Below are 25,782 nucleotides of genomic sequence, written 5' to 3' on the forward strand. Positions count from 1 at the left end.
TGGGGCAAATCTGAGGATATTGAAAAAATCCTGAAATCGTTGACCCCGCAGTCATCGTTTTGTAGAATTAGAGAAAATCTTAAAAGCCCATATCTTGGACCAGCGATAAGCTACAAAGTTATTATTTCAGACACAGCCTCCAGACTGCCCCGGCATCAATTTGTGTGTATTTGGGGCAAATCTGAGAATATTGAAAAAATTCTGAAATCTTTGACCCCACGGTCATCGATTTGTTAAACTAGAGAAAACTAGAAAAGCCCATATCTTGGACAAGGAAGGAGCTAGAGAGCCAAAATTACAGACACGGCCTCAAGGCTGCAATAGAATCATGCCTATAGTACTTCGTAGTAACCATGGACCAAATGGGTCATTTTTTGTAAAAGGCCAATATCTTGGACAAGATAGACATGAGGGGATGAGCTCAGATCACTTGTTGTTGTTCTTTTTTATTTTCTAATTTGTTTTGTATAGACCATATAGAAACCACACCATCTAGATGTGGTTGAATTTGTTACATTTGAGGGAGTGCATTTCTCTCTGTTGAATTCATATATTGTTAATCTGATTTTGAAAGAGTCAGTGCCTCCCCAGCCACGAACCTCACTGCATGTCACTGAATAGCTGAATAGAATTTAATGCACAGTAACAAGGTGGCTATGTTTATACATGGCACTAGGCCCAGTTTGATGTTTGATATAAAACACAATTTTATACTATATAGTAGGGGGTCCCTGCTCCATCTCTCCATCACTTTAGGGGTCCTCGGCCTGAAAAATGTTGAAGACCCCTGCTCTAAAGAAGCACATTGCTGATCTGTGTTTTTGTCTCTAAGATTAGGCGAGTCGTCTGCTTAGCAGCACGTCAGAGAGCAGCTCCCTCTTCACCTTGCCGTACCTCACCCACGATGACTGCGAGGTCAGCGCCCCCCTGCAGGGCCGGCAGTACCTTCTCTCTCCTCTGGAGGGTCTTGGCACACAGTGCCTCTACAGACGACCCACTGAGTCTGGCGCTAGTACTTAAAATAAGTACTGCAAGTATTATAGGTTTACAATTGTGGACTATTAAGTACTACAACATACAAGTATGAGGAAAATAAAATAGTTCAGAGCATCTCCTGATGCCTGGATCCCTTGCACCAAAACCCAAGACACTGCTATGGTGTTTGTAGGGTAGAATGCTGCAGATATCAAATGAAGTGCACAAATGGAATTCAAACTAAGGTCAGACTCATACAGATACATAAATAAGGGGCGGGGCCTTGGAGAGGGACTGAGGAGGTTGGGGAGAAACTGTAGTGTCCAGTCCAGTCCAGCAGTGAGCAGGCTAAGCATCGACTCAGTTCACATGGCCCAGAGCAGCAGCAGCTCCTCTCCCTGCAGCACCCATCAGCACCACCCGCAGACATTATCATCTTCCGGACCTTTGCTTCAAGAAATTTTCTCTAACTGGACCTCTTTACGCTTTTAGTTGAATGCCCCTGCTTTAGACGCCTCCACGCCTCCTCCGCTATTTAATGCAGAGCAGCCGTCTGGCGTGTGTGTGTGCGCGCGCGCGTGTGTCTCCCCTTTGTCCTTTCATGTTGTCAGTCTCCAACCATCTGCTGCCTTTATTACACACAGATTTAGACAGAAAGCAGCAGTTCTGCTCCTTCACTCCAGAGCTCCACTCGCTCCGTAGCCCCGCTCAGTGACCCTCTACTGCCCCTCTACTCCTTTTTGGTTGTTTTCTTATTCGGGTCCCAACTTCTAGAGCGTCTGAAGCGCGGTGACGTCAGCGTCCCAGCAGCAGTCAGTTTGGTGTTCAGCTGTGGGCACAAATCACGCAGGATGCTCCCCACTCACGGTTCCGACTGCGTGCTGGAAGGCGAGTCCGGCCCGGTGTGAGTCCGGCCCGGTGTGAGAGCGGCCCGGGGCCATGTTCGGCGGGGCGGCGGCGGCGCTGCGCAGAGCCCAGGATGGGACCGTGGACTCCGGGGCTGAAACCGCCGAGTGAGTCGCCTGTTTGTTAGCTCGGAGCTAAAGTTAGCGCGCTAACTTCACCTCTCGGTCACACGCAGGGTTAGTTTATAGTTTTACACTTTATTCTGCCGGGCACGTTGAGTGTATATACACATAACGTCATGTTTAATGCTTACAGTTGGTGTTTTCACATCATTTGGCTTTTCAGCTAATGAAAGCTAACAACAGATAAAGTGTTGTCATGGTGACCAAAAGGGGGAAGATTTCCAAAGCTACCGCCACAAGATGGAGACAGATTTGTGTCCTTCCTCCGTTTAGCCTGAACCCAACTCTGTTTGTGTGGTGATGAGCTGTTTAATGGAGCTTCACTCTGTTGCTTTACTCCATGTTTAGATCAGAGTGCAGCCGGATGACGTCATCAGGCAGTAAGTACTCTATACTCACTTTACTACTGCCTCAGCCAAAAGTGTCTGCGCTGCATTGGTCTAAGTGTGTGTGTGTGTGTTTGTCCTCTCAGTGGAGCTCAAGACCAGCAGGCTCCGGCAGCAGCATCATCATCATCATCATCCTCAGCTTCTAATGATGAACCTTCACCTGCTGTCTAACCCTGGAGACTCCCTGCTGCTGCAGCACACACTGGACCGGCTGCTGCGCTGGCTGTGCCCCAGCCTCCGCATCTTCCACGTGTCTGAGAGAGCGTCTCCTCTCAGGGAGCTCAGCCGCTCACACCTCTGTGCTGGGGCCGGTACGTCAGGCAGGGCACAGCACATTGCATTACATTACGATCATTTGGCAGACGCTTTCATCCAAAGCGACTTACATTACATTACCACCCTTCGCAGAGGGGGGAGCAATTGAGGGTTCGGTGCCTTGCTCAGGGGCACCTCGGCAGGGGCTCGAACCGGCGACCCTCCGGTTCCCAAGCGGAAGCACTACCCACTGAGCCACTGCCTCCATCACTGAACTGGGATTTATTAATGTACTGATGTAATTCTGATTCTTTATTGAGTTGCTTTCACAGTTGGCATGGTTACATTACATTTATCTTTAAGTGCAGCAGACTTCTGGATGAGTTTATAATCTTTCCACCATGACAAAAAGTAATTATTCTAATTTTCATACTCAACAATGAGACTCAGGTTCTTATCTTAGTGATCAGCATTTAAATATTCTGACATACTTCTCTGTGTGTAAAGGTGTAAACATGGTTATGCCACACTAAGGTTCATGTATTTGGAAGCATCCTGTCTGAATTCACTAAAGTCTGGCTGATCCCTGATCCCTGGTGTTCCAGGCTACCCGTCTGTGGCCATCACCTTCTTCCTCCATGAGGCCTATGGAGAGGAGCGGATCCTCAGGGTGCTGGACTTCTTCCAGAGCCCCCCCTGGCAGTACCACCACACCGAGAGCTGCGGCGGCCGACCCATCCCGACCGACGGCCCGCTGCGGCCCTACCTGCTGCCCAGCAGAGACTTCTACAGCCTGGGGGCGGGGATGCCTGTGTGGGGGGTGCGGCCGGTGCACTGCGGGGGGGAGATCCTCCGCGTGACTCTGTACAGTTACTATGACAACTACCAGGACGCCGTGCGGCTCTACGAGACGGTGCTGCAGCAGCAGGCGGAGGAGCAGAAGACGGGATTCTGCTGGTTCACCATCCACACAGGTGAACCAACACTACACACACACACACGCCTCATCATGTTCAATGTATAGTATTTCCCCTACATGTAAACAAATTAAACTCGATTGCTAAACACGGGCCGGTCCCCCTCTGGTCCCGCTCTGGTCTCCCTGCAGAGCCCGGCCTGTGCCTGCAGCTGGCCCTAAAGCAGTTGTCCCCGGGGGTCCGGGTGGAGCCGTGCAGCTCGGCCGTGCTGCAGTTTAAGGTGGAGGAGATCGGCCAGCTGGTCCCTCTGCTGCCAAACCCCTGCACCCCCATCAGCACCACCCGCTGGCAAACCGAAGACCTGGACGGGAACAAAATCCTCTTCCAGGTACTCGCAGATGAACTCCAGATTAAGGGAGGGGCTTAACACACAGATTGGGACGTGAACCCTTGAACGAGCGTCGGAGCCACACTTTTAAATTGCAGGTTGTAGGTTTCAGGCTTCAGACTCTCCTTAACTCCAAACCCCGAGCAGCTGTGACTCTGTGATTATCTCCCAGCATGCACAGGACAAACATTGTTCATTGTCTTGCAAAAGCTTGGATTTGAAAAACTGCAATTTTGGTGCACTTAGTGTGGCTGCAGCTTCCCTGTATAATGACTAGTTTGCTCTCTGGGGTAAAGAAGCGGCAGAGGGAAACGAGGTAGCTTCTGTTGTTTACGTGTTGTTTCTCTGTCAGGTTTAGTTTTTAATCCTGTATTAAGTCCATAGATGTTTAGTTTATGTTTTGATTAGAAGATAATCTGATTCAGACTCAGCATTGAGGTCGCCTCGTCTGACTGAACTTTCAAAATAAAACGCCATCAGTTTGACGGCGCAGAGGGAAAACGGCGATGTCGTCCCAAACGGGCCATATGTCGAATGCGTGTGTTGTAATTCTGTCAAAGTTGCTTAACGTGCTTAAATCTGTGTGTCCTAAATCCTAATCCCTCTGCTCCCGTCTGTCTGTGCTGCAGGTGAAAACCCCGACTCAGCCTCAGCGACCTCTGACCTGTGCTTTCCCCCTGAGCTGCCCCGGCCTGTCCCCGCGGGGGGTCCAGCTCAGGAGCCCGGGACAGAGTCTCAGCGCCCCCCTGACCTGGCAAACACACAGTCATAGTAAATACGTGGGACAAATACTTCATGGTTTATTTATCTATACAACGATATGCATCACATGAGAAAATGGCTCCTCGTGTTGCAGCTCTGTGACGTGTCGCTTGTCTCCGTGGTTTCCAGGTCCCAGGCAGCGAGGCGACGCCGCTCTGGAGAAGCTGTGTGGGGGCGAGAGTCTGGGCTCAGGCAGCTGCTGCAGCACGCCACCGGGCAGCTCCTGCTACTCCTCCCAGCGCAGCAGCCCCACCCCGCCCTCCATCTCCAACCACCCCGAGTCTCCTCTGCGCCCGTCCATCAGCCGCTCGCTCTCCCATCTCCTCCTGGAAGAGGAAGAGGAGGAGGAGGAGGAACCGGAGACCAATGTGGACACAGGAGCGGCCGTGTCTCCTCGCTCTGAAGCGGCGCTCAGCATCATCACTCGCTCTTCGTCCGCCGAACTGTTGACGAGTCGGAGACCTGCTGCCATCGGGGCCTCGGCTGTGGAGAGTCTGGCTAAGGAGCTGAGTGAGTGTCTGACACAAACACTCCCTCGGGGGGCTTACAGGACTTGGGCCCCCGCTGGTTATAAAGGGGCCGGCAGCAGCAGGACATTAAGTGCTGGACGGAGCCTGCTGATGGAGACGCTGTCAGCACACACAAAGACTGAAGAGCCAGAGGACGAGTTCTTCATCTGAATGCCAGGTGGTGTTAAGTTTGCTATCACACACACACACACACACACAGACAGACACACACACACACACACACACACACACACACAGACACACAGACAGAGACAGACAGAGACAGACAGAGACAGACACAGACACAGACACAGACACACACACACACACACACACACACACACACACACACACACACACACACACACACACACACACACACACACACACACACACACACACACACACACACACACACACACACAGCACAGAGCCTGGAACCAAAGATCATCTGGAGCTGGAGCATCCTGGTCTCTAAAGTCTTCAGATGGTTTGACACAAAATGTCCACAGCAGCTTTGTTTCCCTGGAAACCTGAAACCAGTGAGATCATCGAGTGGAAGGTCACTGCTGCATCATCAGTCAGTGCGAAGATGATGATCGATTGCGTGTGTCTGTGTGTCTGTGTGTGTGACGTCTAAATTGCACTTCAGAACCGATTTGTGTTGTCGTATTTGTTCAGTTGTTTACTTATCATGTTGTATTTTAAATGCTGGTTGGATCATTTTGGCCAAATCCCTCGTAATGAAGAATCTTTGTATTCAAGCAAACATGAACCTGAAGCTTTGACTGCAGGTAGTTTACAGGATTGAACCAAACATGTCTGCCCTGTGTTCTGTAGAGTAAAGCGGAGGATCAGAGCAGCACTGAGGATTAACTTGAGTGAAAACGCGTCCACCATGTGCTATAAAGGGGGAATTAACATTTGGACAGCTTGTGTGTGACAGATGGGACTTAAACCCACAACCTTTTGCACGGTGCAGAGAAGAGGTGTGATTAAAAACTAAGAGCTGTTTTATGAACACGAACAATGGAAAGTAGGATGCATATAAACAGTATAACTGCTGACTGGGCTCATAAAGTGTTCAGTCACTCACTTTACCTCCTGATCAGGATCATGGATGTGATGACAGATAGAGGATCAGCTTTGTCTTTAGGATTAGAAACGGACCAATAAAACATTTTTCTAACGCGGACAAAGTTTCAGCTCTGTCTCTGCCTCCTGCCTGTGATGTCACGCGTTCATCATAAGTGTGACATCATGACACCTGATACTGAAGAAGATGAGCATCAGGCAGGTAAACACGTCTGAGAACAATTCTTTATACAATATTACACTTTACACTTTACTTATCAATGTGCAAATACTACAAAGACAGAAGACGGCCTGGAGGAGAAAGCATCCAGTCCTTTAGAATCAATCACCGGGCCTGGAATTGCACCAATAGATATTTGTGTACATTGCACTGCAGTGTAGATGCTGTGTGTACTTCTGAATGTGTGTAGCTCTGTTCTGTTGTGAGTCTGACCCAGGCTCAGCAGAGTCCAAACCGCTCTGTGTTATTCCAGCACATCGCAAACATTGCACTTCATCTAAAAACAAGCTTACGTCGCCCTCTGTTGGTCAAAGGATGTTGTTGCTCTGGCGAGTGTTTCTGCAGCCGGTCCAGCTGAGATCCTGCGCCCACTGGCCCTCTTTGGTGACTCGCACCTTCACCAGGTCGAACCTCCAGAAGCGCTGCTCTCTGAACAGATAGAGGCGCCCGTCTGGACGAGTCAGAGCCCCGTTGGTCCCCTGAGGCACCCCGCTCCAGTCTGTGAGCCTGCGGGGGTAGTAGGGCTCTAAGTGCAGGCTTTTCAGGTTGAGCACAGAGTAGCGGGACCCCTTAAAGAGGACCATGTGACCCAGAGGGGCGTAGTAGAAGGCGCAGTCGGGATGGTGAGGAAGACCCAACTCGCTGCTTTTCTTGGGGAAGCCTGAGTCCAGCACGCCGCCGCTGTAACGCCACAGACGCTTCCCTGGAGGCCGCAAGAGCAGGAGAAAGAATGACATCAGTCAGACAAGAAACAACAAACATCAATGCATCCTTACATCATATGTGATCACGTAACAAAACCAAACTCAAAAGAACAATGTTACTAAATCAATCTTGAGTAGAGAGAGAGAGATGCAGGACACCTTTAAAAGTATACCAAGTATAAAAGGTTTTTATCCCCATTAGAGGGGATGACATGACATGAATGCAACACTGGTGTGGACGGCTTAGGGAGCGTCTGCATTTTACATAAAACAGATAAATGAATCATTCTAACTCTCAATGTGTTTGGTTTTGAGCTAGAAAGTGAGACATATTCTGACTTGTTGCGACAGGAGGCGTGCAGCTGCATTGTGTTTGGGTTAATTTAGGTCTTTGCAGAAAGATTAAACGAGGGAAAAGTGAAGGAGACGAGCGACGCAGTACCTTTGAAAAAATACCATTTAGAGTCGGGCGGTGAGAAGGCAGCCGCCTCGATGGCCAGAGGGAGGTGAGGCCAGCGCTGGCGGAGGAGCAGAGGGCCGCTCGCTCTGCCGTCAGCTGACACTGTCCAGTACACGCTGCCCCGGAACACCAGCACCGTCTCATTCTGGTCTAAACACACACACACACACAGATAGGACAAACACAACAAATCGTTAAATGTTCTGCTGGGTTCTCAACCTAAAGGTGTTTCTCTGAATTCACTTAACTGCTGTTTCTACACACCAACCACAGAAGAAGAAGGATGAACTTGACCTGGTAAAACTGATTATTGATTATTGACGAGGCTCTCACCCATGCTGATGGCATCAAAGGCCCCCTGGCAGTATAGCGGCGGCTCTGCGTCCTGATGCCTGCTGGGAATCTCTGCCAGCTCCAACTCCAGCAGAGCGTCGTGCAACACCTGACCTGGCAACCTGGCGGGCAGATCCCCCGTCGGCTTACCTGGCAACCGTGACAAAACAACACTTAGTGCCTTTGTCTCCAGTGTGGGCAGCCACAGTGTCCATCTTAAGGGACTGGCGCCAGGTCTGCATAGTTGCCTTGCTCAAGGGCAATGGCAGGAGCAGTAAACATGGAATCAGACAGCATGGGAACAAACAAGCAGAGAGACTAACAGAAACAGGACTCGGGTAATGTTAGCATTGGAATTGTCCTCTCCAGGATGTTGTTCATGTATACTGAGGATGACATCACACAGGAATAAACACAGCACCCAGACAGGGCAACACAACAAACACACACACTGGGGTTTAGCAGTACAATAAAAGCTGAAGTACTCTTTAATATTCTGCGATGCTTTGTAAAGGTATAAAGCTGCCACATTGGGTCAAAGTGTTAAAGAAAATTGGTCACGGCTCGAAGAAACACACACATCAGAACAAAGGGCGACATCATTACACTGGACAAACATTTGTGCAGGAGGTGGATAACATCAGAACCAGCAAGCAAGAGGAGGAGGGGGAGGAGGAAGATGACAGGATAAATAGAGACACACAGCACGGGCGATAAAACAAGGACGGATACACACCAGTATACACAGATTGTGTGTATGTGTGTGTGGTCATATGCTTAGTTTACATTCATTCACAGCACGATCCAAACATTCTGTGTAGGAATCACAGGAGAACCACAAACTGAAGTCGAGTTCAGCTGCAGTTTGTCACTCTCCACTACTATCCACGAGATTTATATATTAATAACTATATATTCAAATTATTTGACACCTCAGCTGTCAATTGAGGGGAAGTCAAAAGGTTTTGTACAAATCCACCAGTAGGAGGCGCTACAGAGACGTGACATTTTACACAGAGCGCTCAGTTTATATCAGGAGGTAATAAGGATTTTGGGCGTTAATTAATCATTATTCTTTACATGTTTTACTCCTAATGTGTGTGTTTGATTGAATGATAGTGTTAGTGTTTACTTCAGTTAAAGGACTTGAGTACTTATTTCACAAATTTCAATGTAAGTCAATATTTCTTATCAAGTGGCAAGAGATCATGACTACTGGAGCTCTGGAGACACATTCAGGCTGCTCTGTGTCTGCTTCTCATCTCACACACACACACACACACACACACACACACACACACAGCCCTGTCAGTTGTAGTACTCGTCTCTGTCTGTATCTTGTATTTCTTGACATTTAAGCAGGAGCAGCTGCAGCGTGCAGATATTAGCGCCGCAGGCTGAACATCAGGTTGAGAAACGTTACACTCTGCACTTTGCTTAATTCCACCTGAGGGCCGACTGAGGCTGAGGCGTCCTGCTGAATGTCCCCAGATTCTCCTAAAGAGACGTTTGCAGGAGGGAGCGAGGTGGCGAGGCTCAGCTGTTTTGCTGTGCTGTTGTTGTTGTTGAGTCTAACTGAGGTCAAACGGGTCGGCTGGTGTTTCTAAGGGGAGGCTGAGGAAGAAAAGGAGGTCGGAGCAGAAGCAACTCCTCCAGATATTAACTACAGAAGGAGAGGGGACAAAGCATCTGGACAGTTTGCCTGCAAGCTACTGTTGAATTGAAGGTCGGGATCTTTAGTTAGATTATCGGAGTAATTACCCGACTGTCCTGCAGCCACGCAGACATTCCTGCACTAACGCCCGAGGTCGACCCGCGCTTCAGTTTCTACTGAGCCTTTACATCTGTTTAGAACTTCACTTCCAGGGTCAAAAACTCCTCACCTGAAGCAGATTCAGACGACACACACCGCGTTTTTAACAAGATACTTTAGGCAATTTAGTGTTAACAACAAGTTCTGTTCTGTTGTTGTGGAACTGCTGCTCTCAAACAGTGTGTGTGCAGAGCGCCACATGTGGGAACCTGTTACACATGCCAGCAGGGACACACACACACTCACTGTACACACAAGCTTACATATTTCAATCACACTGACGGGTGTGTGTGTGTGTGTGTGTGTGTGTGTGTGTGTGTGTGTGTGTGTGTGTGTGTGTGTGTGTGTGTGTGTGTGCCTGAAGGTGTAAGTCTATGGATATGTGTGTGTCTGGGGCAGAGATTGTCTTTTATTTTGAAGTCCACGCTAGCTCTACTGCCCCCAGTGGCGCTAGCATAGAACTACATCTGATAGAGCAGATTCCCTCCTGCTGTTTAACACAAATTGAACCAAAACTATAGAAGATGTGAAACAAAGAGGTATTGTTGAAGATTCGGCACTATGTTTAGGTCACTACCCAAACAGAATCTTTGTCAGAACTGGCTCAGTTGTATCCAAACCAAGATCAGATCCTAAAATTAGAAAATAGAGCAGATATAGAAACATTTTAATGAGCGGTTCATTCCTCTGGTGGTTGTTCTGTATTTGCAGCTGGGGGCCGTTTCACCGACTCCTCATTTAAGAGGTGGCAGAGGAGGAATTTGGACAAACCTGCCTACGTCCCATCTGTCTTCTAAACAAGACACTTTGGAGAATTCCTATAAACGCTCATCTGCTTAAGAATCAAACTTTATGCAGCCTTTGACTTCCTGGAGCCAGACAGTGAGACATTTGACATCTGTCCACTGAAGTGCTTTTCCTTCCCACTTTTACCTCAAAGTCAAAGCGGTAAAAATACTTGTGAGCGTGAGTGAAGGTGCTGAAGTCAACACAGCTGACCTTTGAACCCCACTCACGCCCGCTGACCACTTCCTCCCTTAGAGCTCAACTAATTAAGGCCAAATTATGAGGACAGCTGTACAAAGTCTTCAACACTGACTTCAGTTTATGTGTTGTGAGAGTGAACGCTTAAGTCAGCGGTTCTCAAACTGTATTCCGTGTGCAACAGTTGGTACTCGAAGTGCATCATCTCATCATCTCACCGTACAGCTGCTGCACGGCCACGATGTCGTCCCAGCTCAGCAGCAGGTTGCGTCCCAGCTTCCTGTAGTACGGCGACATGAGGGCGTGGCGGACGGGGGAGTGCTCCAGTCCCAGGGTGTGTCCGATCTCGTGGGCCGTCACCATGAACAGGTTGTGTCCCTTGTGTCCGTTCAGCGTCCACCTCTCCGCCTTGTCGAAGTGCGCTTCTCCTCGACGGGGCAGGAAGGCGTGAGCCAGCGTTCCCCCTTGAAGGTCAGAGGTCAGGGACGGTAAGTCAGAGGCTGTATGTGATGTGATGATCAGAGTAAGAATCATTATGAAGTGTCGCCTCCTGACCTGGACCGTCAAAGGCGTTGCTGGCCCCGTCGTTGTGGTCTCCCTCGTAAAAGGCCAGCCGGATATCCGCGGGGCCCTCGGGAACCTCCTGGAACACCAGGCCAGACACGTTGCTCCACAGCTGGAAGGCGGTGCGAACAACCAGCCGCACGGAACCCACAGACAGGTGACGAGGCCAGTTCACTATGTGGTAGGTCAGGTGATGCTTGTACCACTTCTCAGCTGGAGCAGGGACACACACACACACACACACACACACACACAGTGAGATGATGTCACTGAACTGATGCCTCGTGGCTCTTTGTATCATTAGACCCACTCCTGTAACACTATTTCCACAAGAGCTCTGTAAACACTGATCCTGGTTATTACCCACTAGAGCAGCGGCGTGTTTACACCTATATTATAAATTGGGAGACCTTAAATCCTTCTGTCCGTCTGCTCGCCGCTGACGTTTTGAAGCGGGGACCCACAGAGCCTAAATGACAGGATGTTCCCCCCGTGGCCTCACAGCTGGGTAAACTAACAGCCACTCTGACTCCATGTTATACCTAAACAGTTTACCGTAACACGTGTCTGCGGTTTCTCAACTTAGACGTAATTACACGTGAACGCCAACATCCAAGTCACACATTTGTTCGTGGACAGAGAGGAGGGCAAGGCGTCGCCCTCGGCCGCTCTTTAATTTACAGCGTTCAGATCTCTTCCTATATACACACAGGATTACGCAACGTGGCAATCTGGAAGCAGAGCAAACATAGACGCAGCTACACATCCACAAGTGGCAGTCAGGGAGAGAGAGCGAGAGAGAGAGAGAGAGAGAGAGAGAGAGAGAGAGAGAGAGAGAGAGAGAGGGAGAGGGAGAGGGAGAGAGAGAGAGAGAGAGAGAGAGAGAGAGAGAGAGAGAGAGAGAGAGGAGGCAGGAAACAATCATTAGATAATGAAGCTTTTGGGAGACGCAGGCTGTCTGGAGAGGAGGTTCAGAAGAACACGTGTTGAGCTGGAGGATACATGAGGGAAAGAGTAACCCAAGGTAACAGAAACTCCATGACAGATGTGGCAACCGGGAGTCAAAACTCAGGCACAGCACTTAGAGAAGCATCGCCCCTTTATTCCCGAACGTTAAACGAAATGGAAAACGTTTGAGTGCTGCGATATACCCATGCGAACTTGTGAAGACTTGTAAGGACTCATGAGGACTTGTGAGGTCTTGTGAGGACTCGTGAAGACTTGTGAGAACTCGTGAGGACTTGTAAGGACTCGTGAGGACTCGTGAGGACTCGTGAGGACTCGTAAGGACTCGTGAGGACTCGTGAGGACTCGTGAGTACTTGTGAGTACTTGTGAGTACTTGTGAGTACTTGTGAGGTCTTGTGAGGACTCATGAGGACTCGTGAGGACTTGTAAGGACTCGTGAGGACTCATGAGGACTCGTGAAGACTAGTGAGGACTCGTGAGGACTTGTAAGGACTCGTGAGGACTCATGAGGACTCGTGAGGACTCAAAGTCGACATTCAGGCACAGCACTTGAGAAGCATCTTTCCTTTCCTCTTGAACATTAAACCAAATGAGCGTCTGTATCTCTGAGTGCAGTCACATAACCGTGAGCACTCGTGAGGCGTTCGTGTTTGAAGCTACAAAGTGTCACTATAAACCAAACACACTCACAGTTGTCCAAATATTTAAAGACATGTTGGACGTAGGCTCGCCTCCGAAGTGAGTGGGAGGTCTGCGGCGTTACACACTCCCGCTCCAGCACACAGCCACACACACCGCTGTAGATTGTGGGTTTGTGGCAACGGTTAATTATTTCGATGCCGTTTCTGATATGTTGAAAGTGAAACGCCGGGGAAATGCTGAGGAAGATAAAGGGGTAAAGGTGCAGACTGCAAACTGTGAGACAACAAGAGAGCTCAGGTTTGATTCCACAACAGCAAAATGACATCAGCTGAAATGTGATCCATATTAATGAAAACAACTACATTACATTACATTACATTACGATCATTTGGCAGACGCTTTTATCCAAAGCGACTTACATTATATTACCACCCTTCGCAGAGGGGGGAGCAATTGAGGGTTCGGTACCTTGCTCAGGGGCACCTCGGCAGGGACTCGAACCGGCAACCCTCCGGTTCCCAAGCGGAAGTTCTACCCACTCGACTACTGCCTAAAGCTCCTTATGACAAACAAAGCAATCGAGGGCCTTAAAATGCTTTTATCTCTTGGCTCGCTCAGCCTTGGTGGAGGTATGCGCTCCTTTCGACGTAACCATTGGGATACGTGCACATGTTTCCTGCCTTTTCCTCACCCTGCCTCCTTCTTTATTCCCAGATGAACTATAGGAACCACAACACGCCGGGTGGAGATCTGCATTCTCACAGCTCGGGCGCCTTCGCTCCGTCTCAGACCTCCGCGGCGTAAAAGCTCCCCGAGGACCCCAGACGGGCCAGGAAGTCAGATATCGAAGACATTCCATGACTTCCCTTATGGAAGCAATTAGCATGATGCCCTCTGTGGCAGTGGGAGGAGGGGGGGAGGGAGGGGGGCAGGGGGGGCTATCACAGCGTTTAGGAAGTCAGTGAGATCACCTGATAGCCAAGGGTTTTGTCTGCAGACAGAGACACTGTAGGTACAGAGTGGTTTGGTCTGTTCGTGGTGTTAAGGGGGCTGTAAGCGTGTGTGTGTGTGTGTGTGTGTGTGTGTGTGTGTGTGTGTGTGTGTGTGTGTGTGTGTGTGTGGCATGTGAAGGTATAATCACTCAGGAGAAAATAAGGACTGAAGTTTAGGAGCGAAATGTGAGCAGAAGTGTTGGCATGTCGGTTGGAATTGAAACGGTTAACGGTGTAGGTGCTGATTCAAAACTGCGTGCACACACACACACACACACACACACACACCTATCGCAACTTGTAACACTTATCTAGGACGAGGGTGGTGGAATGTGAGCTGCTGGGCAAATATCAGTGGGAACCACCATTAGATTCCACCAGCTGGTGTGAAGCTGGACACCCTCAGCCAGTCAAGGTCTGCTTTGTGTTCCCACCAGAGTCAGGGGCAGAAAAACAAACCCATCACAGCCCACCACAGCTGAGCCTGAGAACACCACAGCTGAGCCTGAGAACACCACAGCTGAGCCTGAGAACACCACAGCTGAGCCTGAGAACACCCCAGCTGAGCCTGAGAACACCACAGCTGAGCCTGAGTAGACCACAGCTGAGCCTGAGCACACAGACACAGCGCAGGTTTGTCTGCATAAACACAGGAGGATGCATGTGAGCTCTGAAACTGATTCAAATGAACCAGAGGGGCTCGACAATAGAGCAACATGAGCTCTACATGACCCTCTCCTGGGGAAGCTGGCGGGTAAAGAGAGGCAGGTGGCAGCATTACGCGTCACAAAGCACTGGAGAGCGAGGACCAGCCGGTGACCGGGAACGCAAAGGGAATTGGACGGCTGAAACTGGGGTGAAAAAAGAACAAAGCAGGTTTTTCTATTCATTAAGAGCAGCAAAATTATATCATTTTAGATTTTAACAACCAAGTCTACCTGTTGAACTCCACATTCCAAATCAAAACAACTTCCTCTTTCAAGTTCCTCTTTTAAGCCCTCTGGAGAGCCCAGAGCACAAACCTATAGGTCTCTGTGTGATGAAGCAACATATTGTTCCTTAAGAAGCAGACAAAGCCTTTCTGTCCAACCACTCACACTTAAGTTATTAGATCACTAAACTACATGAAGATGAAGCTCAGTTTGACCTGAGGGTGGAAGACGATCCGCCATTAAGACTGTTGATCCTGTAACAAGGCTGCCGCCGTCATATGAGTCACGTCTGGGACACGAATAATGACAGAGTTGGTTTGTACACAAGAACAGGCTGCCATCCACCCAAGCAGCCACTCCATCAACAAGACATCCAGTCAGTCAGAGGGTTATGAGATCAATCAGTGATTTCAAACGTGTGTAACAGGACATCAGGCCGTCGGCAGTGGATGTGTTTACCCAGGCTGCAGATGGAACGTGTCAGGTACTGACACGACGAGGCAGCAGCAGCAGCAAACATCAGCCGCCGCTGCATTCCCAGAACATGAGCCAACCCCGACAGAGAGGAATGCAGAGGGAGAGATAGAGAGAGAGAGGGAGAGGGAGAGGGGGAGAGAGAGAGAGAGAGAGAGAGAGAGAGAGAGAGAGAGAGAGAGAGAGAGAGAGAGAGAGAGAGAGAGAGAGCAGAGCGATGACAGCAGAGAGCAGCAAGCAGAGGACAACAAAGGAGGACATGAAAACAACACCTACTACTTTCATGATGCGTCTTCTTTACTTGACCTAAATTAACTCCACTGTCAAATATAAACATTAAATCTAAAGTAATGTGATCAAACAAACTGAATTAGAGTAGTTCATACATATGTATTTATTAAAGAATGACATATTGTATTCTCCCCAGTGCTGTGGTTTGCCTGGTAAAGTCAGGGACAGTCAACACGGTCCCATAGGACAGAAAAGTCAAAGGTCAAATAGCTTCTCTCAGAGATGGAGACACTGAGCTCCAGTACTTCATGAAATCTGTTAGAGATTTGGCAGCGTTTAGCCGCTCCTAACCGCCCTGATTCCTGCTGTCTTTAGCCGCTGCAAATTGCAGTGACCGGCTCGCCAAAGAGAGCTTTTATTGCTGCGTTTATGGCAGAAAATGAGGATAATCTGCTGTAAGAGCCTCAGTAATTTTCAAAAGGAATTCAAGGGGAACAATCAAAGTGACAACACGGGTCAGGATTTAAAGCCTCTGCAGCGTCTGTGGGAGGACGTCTGGACTCATTTGGGGGGGAAACTGCAGAGACACACAGCAGAACTGTGGCTGTGGCCGTTGCTCCTCAGACTTACGCAACCACAAAGAGAAGCTGGTGTTCCTCTAACTGAAGTAAACATCATCATCCTCATAACTGGAGTTGCACCAATTTTCGCCCCATTTAGACAATATGCAATATGTGGACTTGTATAATTGCTTCTAAGTGCAGCGCAATCACCCGGGCTGACACGTGCAGCATCAGACGCTCAAACTGTCTTAATTACAGCCTCAGGTGTGTTTAGTGCTTCGCTTTATGGCGGCGGATCCTCCCAGGTAACGGTCGGGTGCACAACAGGAGGCAGGAACTCCTCACATGCTGCTCAGAAACGTTACACCCATTCCATTACAGAGAGGCATGGATGTCTACATGTCAACAAACACTCCCTCACAGACACACACTCAGATTCTCTCTCCTGGTGCAGTCACGGCGTCCGTACCTTGCAGAGCCGTGCGCTTCCGGCGAGGCTGAGGCGGCCTGGCAGCAGCCCCCCGGCCCACCAAGATGGAGTTGACCCTGTGAGCCCAGAGCTGCTCGCTGCCCTCGTCCGACACCCCGCAGCGGGGCTCTGACATCTGCCTCAAGGTGGCGCCGTCCAGTTGCCCTGTGACAGGAAGGCGAGACAGCCACTGGAAGTCCCTGCAGAGATGGGCAACAGTTTGAATAACACTCGTCCCAAATAAGCATGAAGATATTTTGTCACACACGACTAAACATCACAACATGAAGTCACAACAACAGGTACTACATCAATGAGCTGCATATGCAAAGTCTCCACTGCTGCATCTACAACAGTCTGACCAGAGATGAGTTTTCATGAGGAGCGACAATTTTCAATCAAGTCCCATCCCAGTACAGTCGGCGTACAGGCCAGAGGGCGAGCTTCTTCACATTCCTCTGTGGTTCAGGGAAGGTTCAGGAGAGGTTTGGCAGTGCAGAGGTGAGGGTGTGTTTTACTGCCGCCCCAAAGCTTGACCCCACCCAGATCACACACACACACACACACACCTGATACACACACTTTCTGGCCACATTGCTGCATGTGTGACTCAGTGATGAAGCCTGTAGAGGAAAGGCTTTGTTTAGTGGGAGCACCTACCTGACGGCTGACTGCACCTCAGCTGTGTTGTGGATGTGATTGTCCTGATGGAGGTAGCCATACTTTTCCAGAAAAACCTGTAATTGTTATGCATAATAAGTGTGAATAAGTGAATAAAAAGTGATAAGAAATACAACAAACAACACCAGAAAGCTGGGGGGAAAAGAAAAACTTAATTTGAAGTCATTGCCTCTAACTTGCCCTTTGTGATGTCAGTTACATTATGGATCTGCCTGCTTGAACTTAATGATTTATTGATTTTCCCAGTGACAGTTTGCTTCCCATAGGAAAATCCCCGGAGAAGCAAATTTCCCTGAGTGTAAAAAAACAAAACTTAAAAGTGTAAAGATTCCATTTCCTTATTACAGGCGTGTACTGTACGTGCCTGAAGGCTGCAGAGAGGACGTACTGTACATGCCACCATATAGGATGATGGACCACCCATATGACAGAATCCCTTGGGGGTGTCCCGGAACTTTTACAAGCATTATTTGGCAAGAATCTGTGTAAACGTGCAAGTGGCGAATAGTTTGAAGCGTACAACCCCCCATAAAATACTGTAAAACATGAACCAACTGGGTACATAGGCGCAGATGGTGATGCGTTCTAGCTGTGTTCATAGTTTAATATGATCATCTTCATGTGTATCTGCTGGGTTTCATGTTCAGGCAGCAGCAGCAGGCGCAGATATGATTACAGATGCGGAGGTGGGACGGAAATCTGAATTGAGATGAGTTGACAGGTGTGCTTCATCCAACAGGAATGTGGAACCAAAATGTCCCTTTGTCCACTTAAGCAGAGACAAAGAGAGTTTGGGGACAATGTCAAAACTGTTATATGGTCTAACATACATCTCTTATAGATGACTACTGTATGAATACTGTAGCTCTGCCCTTAGACCTGTTTTGAGATGCAGGTTTAAAGTTAGTTTCAGTACAAGTTTTGACTATTTAAAACATTAAACCAGTCAATTTGAAAGATACAAAACTAACAGCACAAAACATAAATCATCCTTCACCAACTGCATGAGATTTAACTTGTTTTTGATCAAAATTAATGTCAGATGTAGCTTTACTGAGGCCACCAGATGCTTTCATGAGCTGTGATGAAGAAACAAAGGCTGTTAGGCAATTAAGCCGTTACACCCAAGGCCATAATAAAGACATAAACAAGTATTGGTTAACTTTCCATAGAGATCTGGGCTTGGTCTTACTTTTGTTAAATACAGCCGAGATACAAATAGCTAACTTTAAACCTCATTAAGCTGCCAATTTAATCACATACATTTTCAGACACTCCCTGGCTCGAGTACAGTTCTTACTTTAATTTACCGATTTAATGGTTAGGCTGTTTTTAACTCCTTTAGATTAATGACGTCATTCTCTACCGAAGGTGTGGCAGCAGTACCTCAGGGGTCACGGTGATCGGTGAGCCTCGGGCGGGCTGAGCGGCGATCAGCGCGGTCACGGTGAGCACCCAGGCTGCGCGGAGCTTCCGTCCGGTCCGGTGTCGATCCGCGGGTCGCTGCATCATGGTAGGAGCTCGGTACCATCACTCAGCGCTGCCCGGCCGCATGACAGATCTATGCACGGCGCCCATCGTCTCTTTCGGGTGTCAGCAGAGGAGCGCGCTGCTGCTCGCCCAACACCTCCATCCCTGTGACGGCTGGAGCTTTATGCTTCCATCCGGAGCGCTACAGGGGAGGAACAGCACCGCCCACCGGGAGACTGCGTGGAGCACGTCAGCCTCTCCCCACTTCACACACACACAGACACAATCACTCTGTGGCCTCAAGGATGGAACTCTAATGGGAGTTTCTTTGGCTGCATGGATAATTACATTCCAAATGTAATTCCAAAGATAGGAGGGGCGAGGGTGGGATCGGCACAGAAACCACAGAAAGACTCACAATGTCAATCAAATGTTGGAAAACGAATCCAAGTAAAACATTTTATTTTATTTCATTCATACAAAACAATAGTACAGAGCCTACCTCACAAAACAACTGGGACTAGAATTGGAGAAATTAAAAAGATGTACAAAGAAAAAGAAACAAAACCAAACAGTTTTGAACCAAACAATTTTGAACACATGCCAACACTGACAATCAGCCCAAAGCCTTTTATCATAGCTGAGCACATCCTCCCGCCGCTGACGAGCCACACGAGACGGACCAGGATGCACTACAGCTACAGAAGGGTGTGTAAATCAGAGTGTTGATCAGACAATCCATCCCCATCCCCCTATCCTGCTCCGGCTCGCCCCTTGACTAAACCATCCCACCACTGCACCCCCCCCTGGCCAGGAACGGCGTCCGTCTGCTCAACTTCCTAGTATGGTCGGTCTCTTCTGTCATCTCTGCGGTCACCTCTGAGACGGGAGAGAGAGAGAGAAACAACAAATATGTTACCACCCACGCATAATTAATTAATTCTTTAATGCATTCAATCCGCTAGTGCCATAATAAAGGTCCATCTCAAATCTGAGGTATTGATCCGAACCAAGCAACAGATTCTGGGGAAGCTGCTCCCTCTGCTGGTCATGCATGAAATGAGAGCAGCTGCAATCACACAAAGTTCTTTGAGCAGAAAAAAAAGTCAACCTACCTTCCTCCCATTTTGTAACCACCTCCAAACCCTCCTCCTCCTCCACCACCACCACTGTAGCCACCGCGGTCTCCCCCACGGAATCCTCCGCCACGACCTCGGAAGCCGCCACCTCTGTCCCCACCGTAACCACCTCTGCCTCCACGATCTGCAAACGGTCACAGCAGGAACGCCAGTGAATCAAAGTGACTAAATTACAGGGCTCAAAACCGTGCGGCAGAAAAGCAGCAAAACAAATCGGATGACTTCAGAGAACAAACTTTGCTTTGACTGGCCTTAATTCCTATATAGCTCATATTAAGGATTCAAATTCGCACCACAATTCAAAGGAAAGTGATGACAAACGAAGCACGCACCTCCACCTCCGCTGCCACCTCCAAATCCATCTCCTGGTTTGGGAGCCCCACACTTGTTGCACTCTTGCCTCCGTGCGAAATTCATGTTACCGCAAGAGCTGTGAAGAGGAAAGGAGACTGACAATCAACACACAAACACATCCACCGCACGGGCGACAATATTCAAACAGCTCTGTCTGCATTTCCCCCTGCAGCTAGGACACAAACCTGTTGGGACACGGCCAGTCGCCTCCTTTCACGTCAAAGTTAGGTCCTCCTCCACCGCCGCGACCTCTGAACCCTGACAAATTAAAGGCGATGCATAATTAACACAAGATTCAAAATGTTGCCGTCCACTCCAGACCTGAGCCAGGTTGATGGTCAAACCTACCTCCTCCGCCGCCTCCTCTTCCCCCTCCGCCTCCCGCTCCTCCTCCGCCGCTGCCTCCCCGTCCTCCCCCTCGCGCGAACTCCGCTCTGCGTGTGGCGAACGATACTTTGAGGGGGTTGCCCTTGAACTCCTTGCCTAAGCGGGAGAAACAGCACACGGCTTGGTGAAAAGGGGGCAAAAGCAACATGTGTCAAAGGTGTGGCGGGCGTGCCGGCAGGCTTACCGTCAAACCAGTCAATAGCTGCTTTGGCAGACGGCGGGTCGTCGAATGACACTGTGGCTTCTCCCTTTGGCCGCCCGGTGGCCTTGTCAGAGTAGAGGTTGATCATTGACTGACCGGTCTTCTTGTTTACCTACAAGACAAGACGATTTGGTTTATCTGGCATCTTTTCAACCTTTCTGGAGCAATACATGGTGAGTAATGGGTGAGCTGTACATACCTTGATGATGCCAATCTGGCTGAAGAAGTCGCCCACTTCCTGAGCCGTGACCTCTTCACTAAGTCCCTGAACAAAAATGGTGTTGTTGTCCGAGTTGTCCTGCTCTCTAGCTGTGGACGACATGGACACAGACGTCAGCGTGGCTCTGGGAGCGAGAGTCTAGTTAAGTCATTAAACGCCACATTTCACACCAAACGGGGGGGCGCGCCTTACCTGGTTCATCCCTTTGGCCGAAGTCTCGAGAGCCTGGAAAACAGGGGACAGAATAGCAAAGATCCCTTCAGCAAAGACATCTTTAAAACATTTGTAGCATTTCATACAAGAAAATTACTCAATTCCTACCAATGTATAATGTACAAGGAAACATAAAGTCAAAGTTTTACAGCTTCCTGGTGGGCATTTTTCAAACCATTTCAGGTCATACCGTCACCTTGCAACAAGAACAGAATTGTTCTTTTTTTAGAACAGAAATGAAAACCACCAAAATGTCTCCAGTTTTAGAATGTTTTCCTTGTTTGCCTCGGGAACACCACTGTCATCATGTGCCCTTTACAAATAACACTTGTCCTCATGCAACAATACCACTAGGTTACAGCTCAGGCTCCATGTTCTTTACCATATCTGAAGTCATTTATGAGACATCCTGCTAAGAATAGGTGAGGTCCCTTTGGGATTTGGACAAGGAAATGGTGGCATTCACATTGAGTTCTTTACCCCCTTTCTCTTTTTTGCTAACTCAACTTCTTTCCTCCCCCACCGACACAGTTCTGATGCTCGTCACTTACCACCATAATTTTTGAAGCCACCACGGTCACCACCTCTGCAGAGGAAAAATTGGAGATATGATGGCTTTTCCTTTGTCCCAACAGAGCTCAAAGCTCCCCTACATCCCCATCAGTATGCACTCCTGCCAGGGTGTGCGACTATGGTAGAAATGTCTCGAGACGAGGGAATGCATTAGTCTTTGACATTAGAGATCAATGAACAGACGACTAGGCTGACTGAACAATCAGGCAGACGAGTGAAGAGTTTATCACCGTCACTGGGTCACCAAATTCAATAATAAGCCAAATTGGATACAAAAGAGCTGGAAACCAGCTGAATTTGGTTGATGAGGCCAAACTGGTGTGAAGGGGTGTAGGAACCGATATGCATTCTTCCATTTGAGTGGTTTATGAGATCCTTTATCAGAGGTCCAAGTTATATTTGAATCACTCTGAACACCTGTAGTATAAAATGTAGATCCATGTTAACACATCACACATGTTCTCCATGTCATTACACAACACTTGAATGAAACCTGTTGAATGTTTATCGGCTGAATGTGTGGCTCCATGTGTAAGGGCAGAGACTCCACAGCTCAAAGGCTGAGACGTACGAGAACAGGTGAAAAAGTTGGCTCTCACAGTTTGGCTGCTACAGATGTCCACATTCTGACTTGATTTTAAAGTTAACCGAGTATAGTAGAGGTAAATGGCTTTGAAAGGCTCAGATCAAAAAGTAGTCCCCAAAAAAAGGGCCATTTATAAATGTCAGTGGACAAAATTCAAACTATAACATTTCACTTTGAGAAAAAAAAGTCCAACTCTAAAACGATACCAGGCCTTATTTACAATAGAGAAACACATTTTTATAGACGACTTTCCATTTAAGGATTGTGCACTTCCAACCAGACTGACTCCTTTGAGGAACAGAGACGGGCCGACATTAGACTTCAGTCATACTCACCGTATTTACACAAACTGGTATGATGGAGCCCTGGGAAGCTTCTTTTATAGGTCAACATTGACTCAGTGCTCGTGGGACCATTTCAAAAGTGTAAACAGGGCAGGGCGCCTGAGACTGAAACAAGGGGACATCCCCTCCTGCTTTGCAATAAAAGTTGAAAAATTACATTAAACAAACTGATCCTGATGACAGAGGTTCCAGGGGGGGCGGTGGTGTCTATGGAAGTCCAGGTTTTAAGGTGGAATTACCGCCATCCCTACGATAGACGACCCCGGTGATAAACACGCAGACCCTCTGTGAGTCACTAACCATCTCTAATATCTCACTTAGCACCTTTAGTGAACCATTGCTGACCGTTTACCGGCGTGTGGATTTAATATCAGTGTCTTGTGGGTGAATCGTGTTCTGGACAGTTTGAGGAAACTGGAGCACAAAGCACATGGGTGGCGAGTCAACTGTGTGGATTACTGCTACTTGATGTGATGGGTACAAGTCTAAACATGTCTAATCTCAGTGTATGAGGTACCTTGGGGGTAGTGGCACTCTGCAACTTACCCCATACCAGGTGGTCCACCTCTTCCACCGCGGTCGAATCCGCCACTGCCACGGTCGTATCCGCCACTGCCGCGGTCATAGCCGCCACGCTCATAACTGCCACCGCCGCCACTGCTACTACCGCGACCTCTTCCTCTGTAGCCACCTCCTTCTGGACGGTCTCCTTGGTCACGGCCAAACCTCCCACCCTGACCACCACCTTCACCTAGAGCACAATTCACAAAATAAGGGTTTAGCATTAGTTTCTGTCCCTCTGTGGGGCTCAGTATCTGGTTCACAGCCACAGCAGCCCTACATGTGAGGCTCTTACCTTCGCTCCATCGTCCATAACTACTTCCTCCTTGCCCTTGGCTCCCGTAGCTGTCAGCTGCTTGCCCCGGGGAACCATAGGGTGCTGGTTGTCCATAAGAGGAAGGCTTGTCACCAAACCTGGTGTGAAGCAGGAACATAAAACATTAAAACAAAGCGGAAATAATAACTGCAAAAGTTGAGACCAGAAATTCAGCACGTCTCGGTCCGGCTAAGAATACAACAACCTGGCTCGGTTTTAAGTGCTGTGGAATATGAGGCTCTGAGCGGCTGGCGCCATAGTACAAAGAGGCATTAAGTCTCACCCGGCTGACTCCTGCTGTCCGTAGCCTTCATAGCTTGGCGGCGGCGGCTGCTGCGGCTGCTGCGGCGGCTGCTGCCCATAGGCTGCCGGAGGCTGAGTGTACCCCTCTGAAACACACAGAGCACAAAAGACTTAACACACAGGACACTCCGCTTTTATTAATGAACAGACTAAACGACCTTAAATGCTCTCTGATCTGATGGAATCCTTAAATAAACCACACCTGGCTGCGTGGCAGCAGGCTGTCCATAACCAGGATAACTCTGTCCTCCATAAGTGCCGCTGCCATTTCCTTGTCCATAGCCCTGTAAAAACAACAAAGGCGTTTAACAATAGCCATCCTAAGTGTTTACATGTATTCTACATTATACATACAGTACATATGATGGCTGATAATTGGATAAGAGTCTTACCTGTCCACTCGGCTGAGCGGCATATGATCCATAGCTAAAGCAACACGATACAGTCAGTTAGTATTATATCCGGCAACACAAACGTGTATTATGAGTGTGACTGCAGGAATGTAGAAACCCGTTGGTGCCTTAATAACCTTGTGTGTTTATACTTTACCTTTGTGCAGCACCGTGCTGGCCGAAGCCCGAATCTGAGGAAAACAATGAAAATAAAATCAGTTTAGAAAGGTCATTCAAGGCCTATTGTGATATATTTGCTTAAAGGTGTGCCACATTAAAGCTTAAAAGGTCCAAATGGAAAATAGCAGTCCGATTTTAGACGGGCCCGTCACTTCACCACGCCGCTTCCAATGAAAATGGCGCTCATTTCGGACTCTGTAGAAACTACTACTTCAATGGAAACATTAACTTCGTTTTTATTTAACTGAAAAGTTTCAAAGTAAAACATTTGTGTTCGGTGATAACTTGTTTAATATGTTTAGTTCCCCTTTATCTCAGCTACAGACCTTAATTACCCGAGAGTTCTCATTCATCTAATGGGGACAATAGCGGGGAGATGCTAACAAAGACGCACTGTTAGCAAACACGGCGAGCACGGTGGTGAGGCCTTACTCGGCTCGGCGTGTTTGCGTCAACACACCGCGTATCTATGGCGGTTTTGTGGTTAAGAAATGACACGAAACACGATAAGATAACACCTGTGTGAAAAACAAAACCGCATGTGTCCTGAAAAGACGGCCCCAAAGTTGCGATTCGTCCCAAGAATTAGACAGAGCCCATCTTCAGGCCTCGAGGTTAAATGCTAATGTAGCTAAGTAGCTTCAGTGCTAGTCACCCACTTCGATTATGGGAAAGGAAACGAGCTAAGTGGAGGTGAATTACACGGCAGCGCTTCTTACCAGTGGCCATTCTGCACCTCCGTGTGTGTGATTAAAATCCAACGAATCCTCTAATGTTTTATGAGCTGATTAAAATTCGAGCGAAAATGTACGCAGCAAGGGGAAACCTGAGCGATACACACTGCGGCACTTCCCTTATGGAGGCTCCTCTTCTACCTCCTGTCACTGGAGGGCACTCATTCGCAGCGAAGTCCCGCAGCTGCCATCTGCTGTTTAGGGGTGGTACTGGCGAAATGCCCCTTCACAAATTTGATGTCAAATATTTGACAAACGAATCGCAGGTCTGCTCCAACTGTTAACTCTTATCAAATCAGCCGTATAACATTTCTTTAAACACGATTACATATCTGCACTACAGATTATTTTACTTAACTTGACTTGACTTTTTTCTATTTTCTTTTGTTACTCATTGTTTTTAGATTTTGCTCTTTTATTCTTAGACAGCGCCGGGAAATACCTCAAAATATAAAAATAC

The 25,782-nt window shown here is 48.4% G+C and overlaps 3 protein-coding genes across 4 annotated transcripts; 1 reads left to right on the forward strand and 2 right to left on the reverse strand.

Annotated features, from left to right (window-relative positions):
• The first annotated feature begins 2,366 nt into the window (after positions 1-2,366).
• fam124b (family with sequence similarity 124B) lies at positions 2,367-5,429 on the forward strand. Its single transcript, XM_076146596.1, has 6 exons — positions 2,367-2,383; positions 2,476-2,703; positions 3,253-3,621; positions 3,756-3,952; positions 4,582-4,723; positions 4,844-5,429. The coding sequence occupies exons 1-6, from the start codon at positions 2,368-2,370 to the stop codon at positions 5,392-5,394; spliced, it is 1,503 nt and encodes a 500-aa protein (XP_076002711.1). The 5' UTR covers position 2,367; the 3' UTR covers positions 5,395-5,429.
• On the reverse strand, positions 5,254-19,077 carry mmp28 (matrix metallopeptidase 28). 2 transcript variants are annotated; one of them, XM_076146594.1, is made up of 9 exons: positions 18,735-19,077; positions 17,328-17,404; positions 16,668-16,867; positions 11,388-11,609; positions 11,051-11,296; positions 8,036-8,185; positions 7,685-7,852; positions 6,832-7,241; positions 5,254-5,328 (listed from the first exon to the last, which is right to left on the reverse strand). In XM_076146594.1, exons 1-8 carry the CDS (start codon positions 18,858-18,860, stop codon positions 6,847-6,849), a joined length of 1,584 nt encoding a protein of 527 aa, XP_076002709.1. In that variant the 5' UTR covers positions 18,861-19,077; the 3' UTR covers positions 5,254-5,328; positions 6,832-6,846. The 2 variants fall into 2 exon arrangements, with proteins under 2 accessions (XP_076002709.1, XP_076002708.1); XM_076146593.1 differs by lacking the exon at positions 5,254-5,328 and having other exon boundaries at positions 5,482-7,241.
• Positions 19,078-19,263: 186 nt separating this feature from the next.
• Positions 19,264-25,471, reverse strand: taf15 (TAF15 RNA polymerase II, TATA box binding protein (TBP)-associated factor). Its single transcript, XM_076146094.1, has 16 exons — positions 25,308-25,471; positions 24,566-24,599; positions 24,409-24,442; positions 24,219-24,300; positions 23,997-24,102; positions 23,693-23,811; positions 23,383-23,587; positions 21,885-21,919; positions 21,313-21,345; positions 21,100-21,209; positions 20,883-21,012; positions 20,660-20,794; positions 20,497-20,569; positions 20,290-20,387; positions 19,934-20,081; positions 19,264-19,697 (listed from the first exon to the last, which is right to left on the reverse strand). The coding sequence occupies exons 1-16, from the start codon at positions 25,315-25,317 to the stop codon at positions 19,658-19,660; spliced, it is 1,392 nt and encodes a 463-aa protein (XP_076002209.1). The 5' UTR covers positions 25,318-25,471; the 3' UTR covers positions 19,264-19,657.
• Between the last annotated feature and the right edge of the window lie 311 nt (positions 25,472-25,782).

The sequence above is a fragment of the Genypterus blacodes genome, unplaced genomic scaffold (assembly GCF_046128005.1).
Source record: "Genypterus blacodes isolate CSIRO-AG114 ecotype Tasmania unplaced genomic scaffold, CSIRO-AGI_Gbla_v1 ptg000032l_1, whole genome shotgun sequence".
In the NCBI taxonomy this organism is placed as follows: Eukaryota; Metazoa; Chordata; class Actinopteri; order Ophidiiformes; family Ophidiidae; genus Genypterus; species Genypterus blacodes.

Bases quoted from the DNA above. Each gene is read 5' to 3' on its own strand.
- fam124b (XM_076146596.1), top strand. The intron at 3,953-4,581 runs GTACTCGCAGAT...TCTGTGCTGCAG, and splicing joins GGAACAAAATCCTCTTCCAG to GTGAAAACCCCGACTCAGCC. The intron at 4,724-4,843 runs GTAAATACGTGG...CGTGGTTTCCAG, and splicing joins CTGGCAAACACACAGTCATA to GTCCCAGGCAGCGAGGCGAC.
- mmp28 (XM_076146594.1), bottom strand. From the start codon at position 18,860: ATGATGCAGCGACCCGCGGATCGACACCGGACCGGACGGAAGCTCCGC. The intron at 16,868-17,327 runs GTAGGTGCTCCC...CCATCTCTGCAG, and splicing joins GAGGTGCAGTCAGCCGTCAG to GGACTTCCAGTGGCTGTCTC. The intron at 8,186-11,050 runs GTGAGATGATGA...CACGGTTGCCAG, and splicing joins GGCCGTGCAGCAGCTGTACG to GTAAGCCGACGGGGGATCTG.
- taf15 (XM_076146094.1), bottom strand. The intron at 24,103-24,218 runs GTGTGGTTTATT...TGTGTGTTTCAG, and splicing joins GCCTGCTGCCACGCAGCCAG to AGGGGTACACTCAGCCTCCG. The intron at 19,698-19,933 runs GTAGGTTGACTT...CTCCCGTCTCAG, and splicing joins GGTTACAAAATGGGAGGAAG to AGGTGACCGCAGAGATGACA.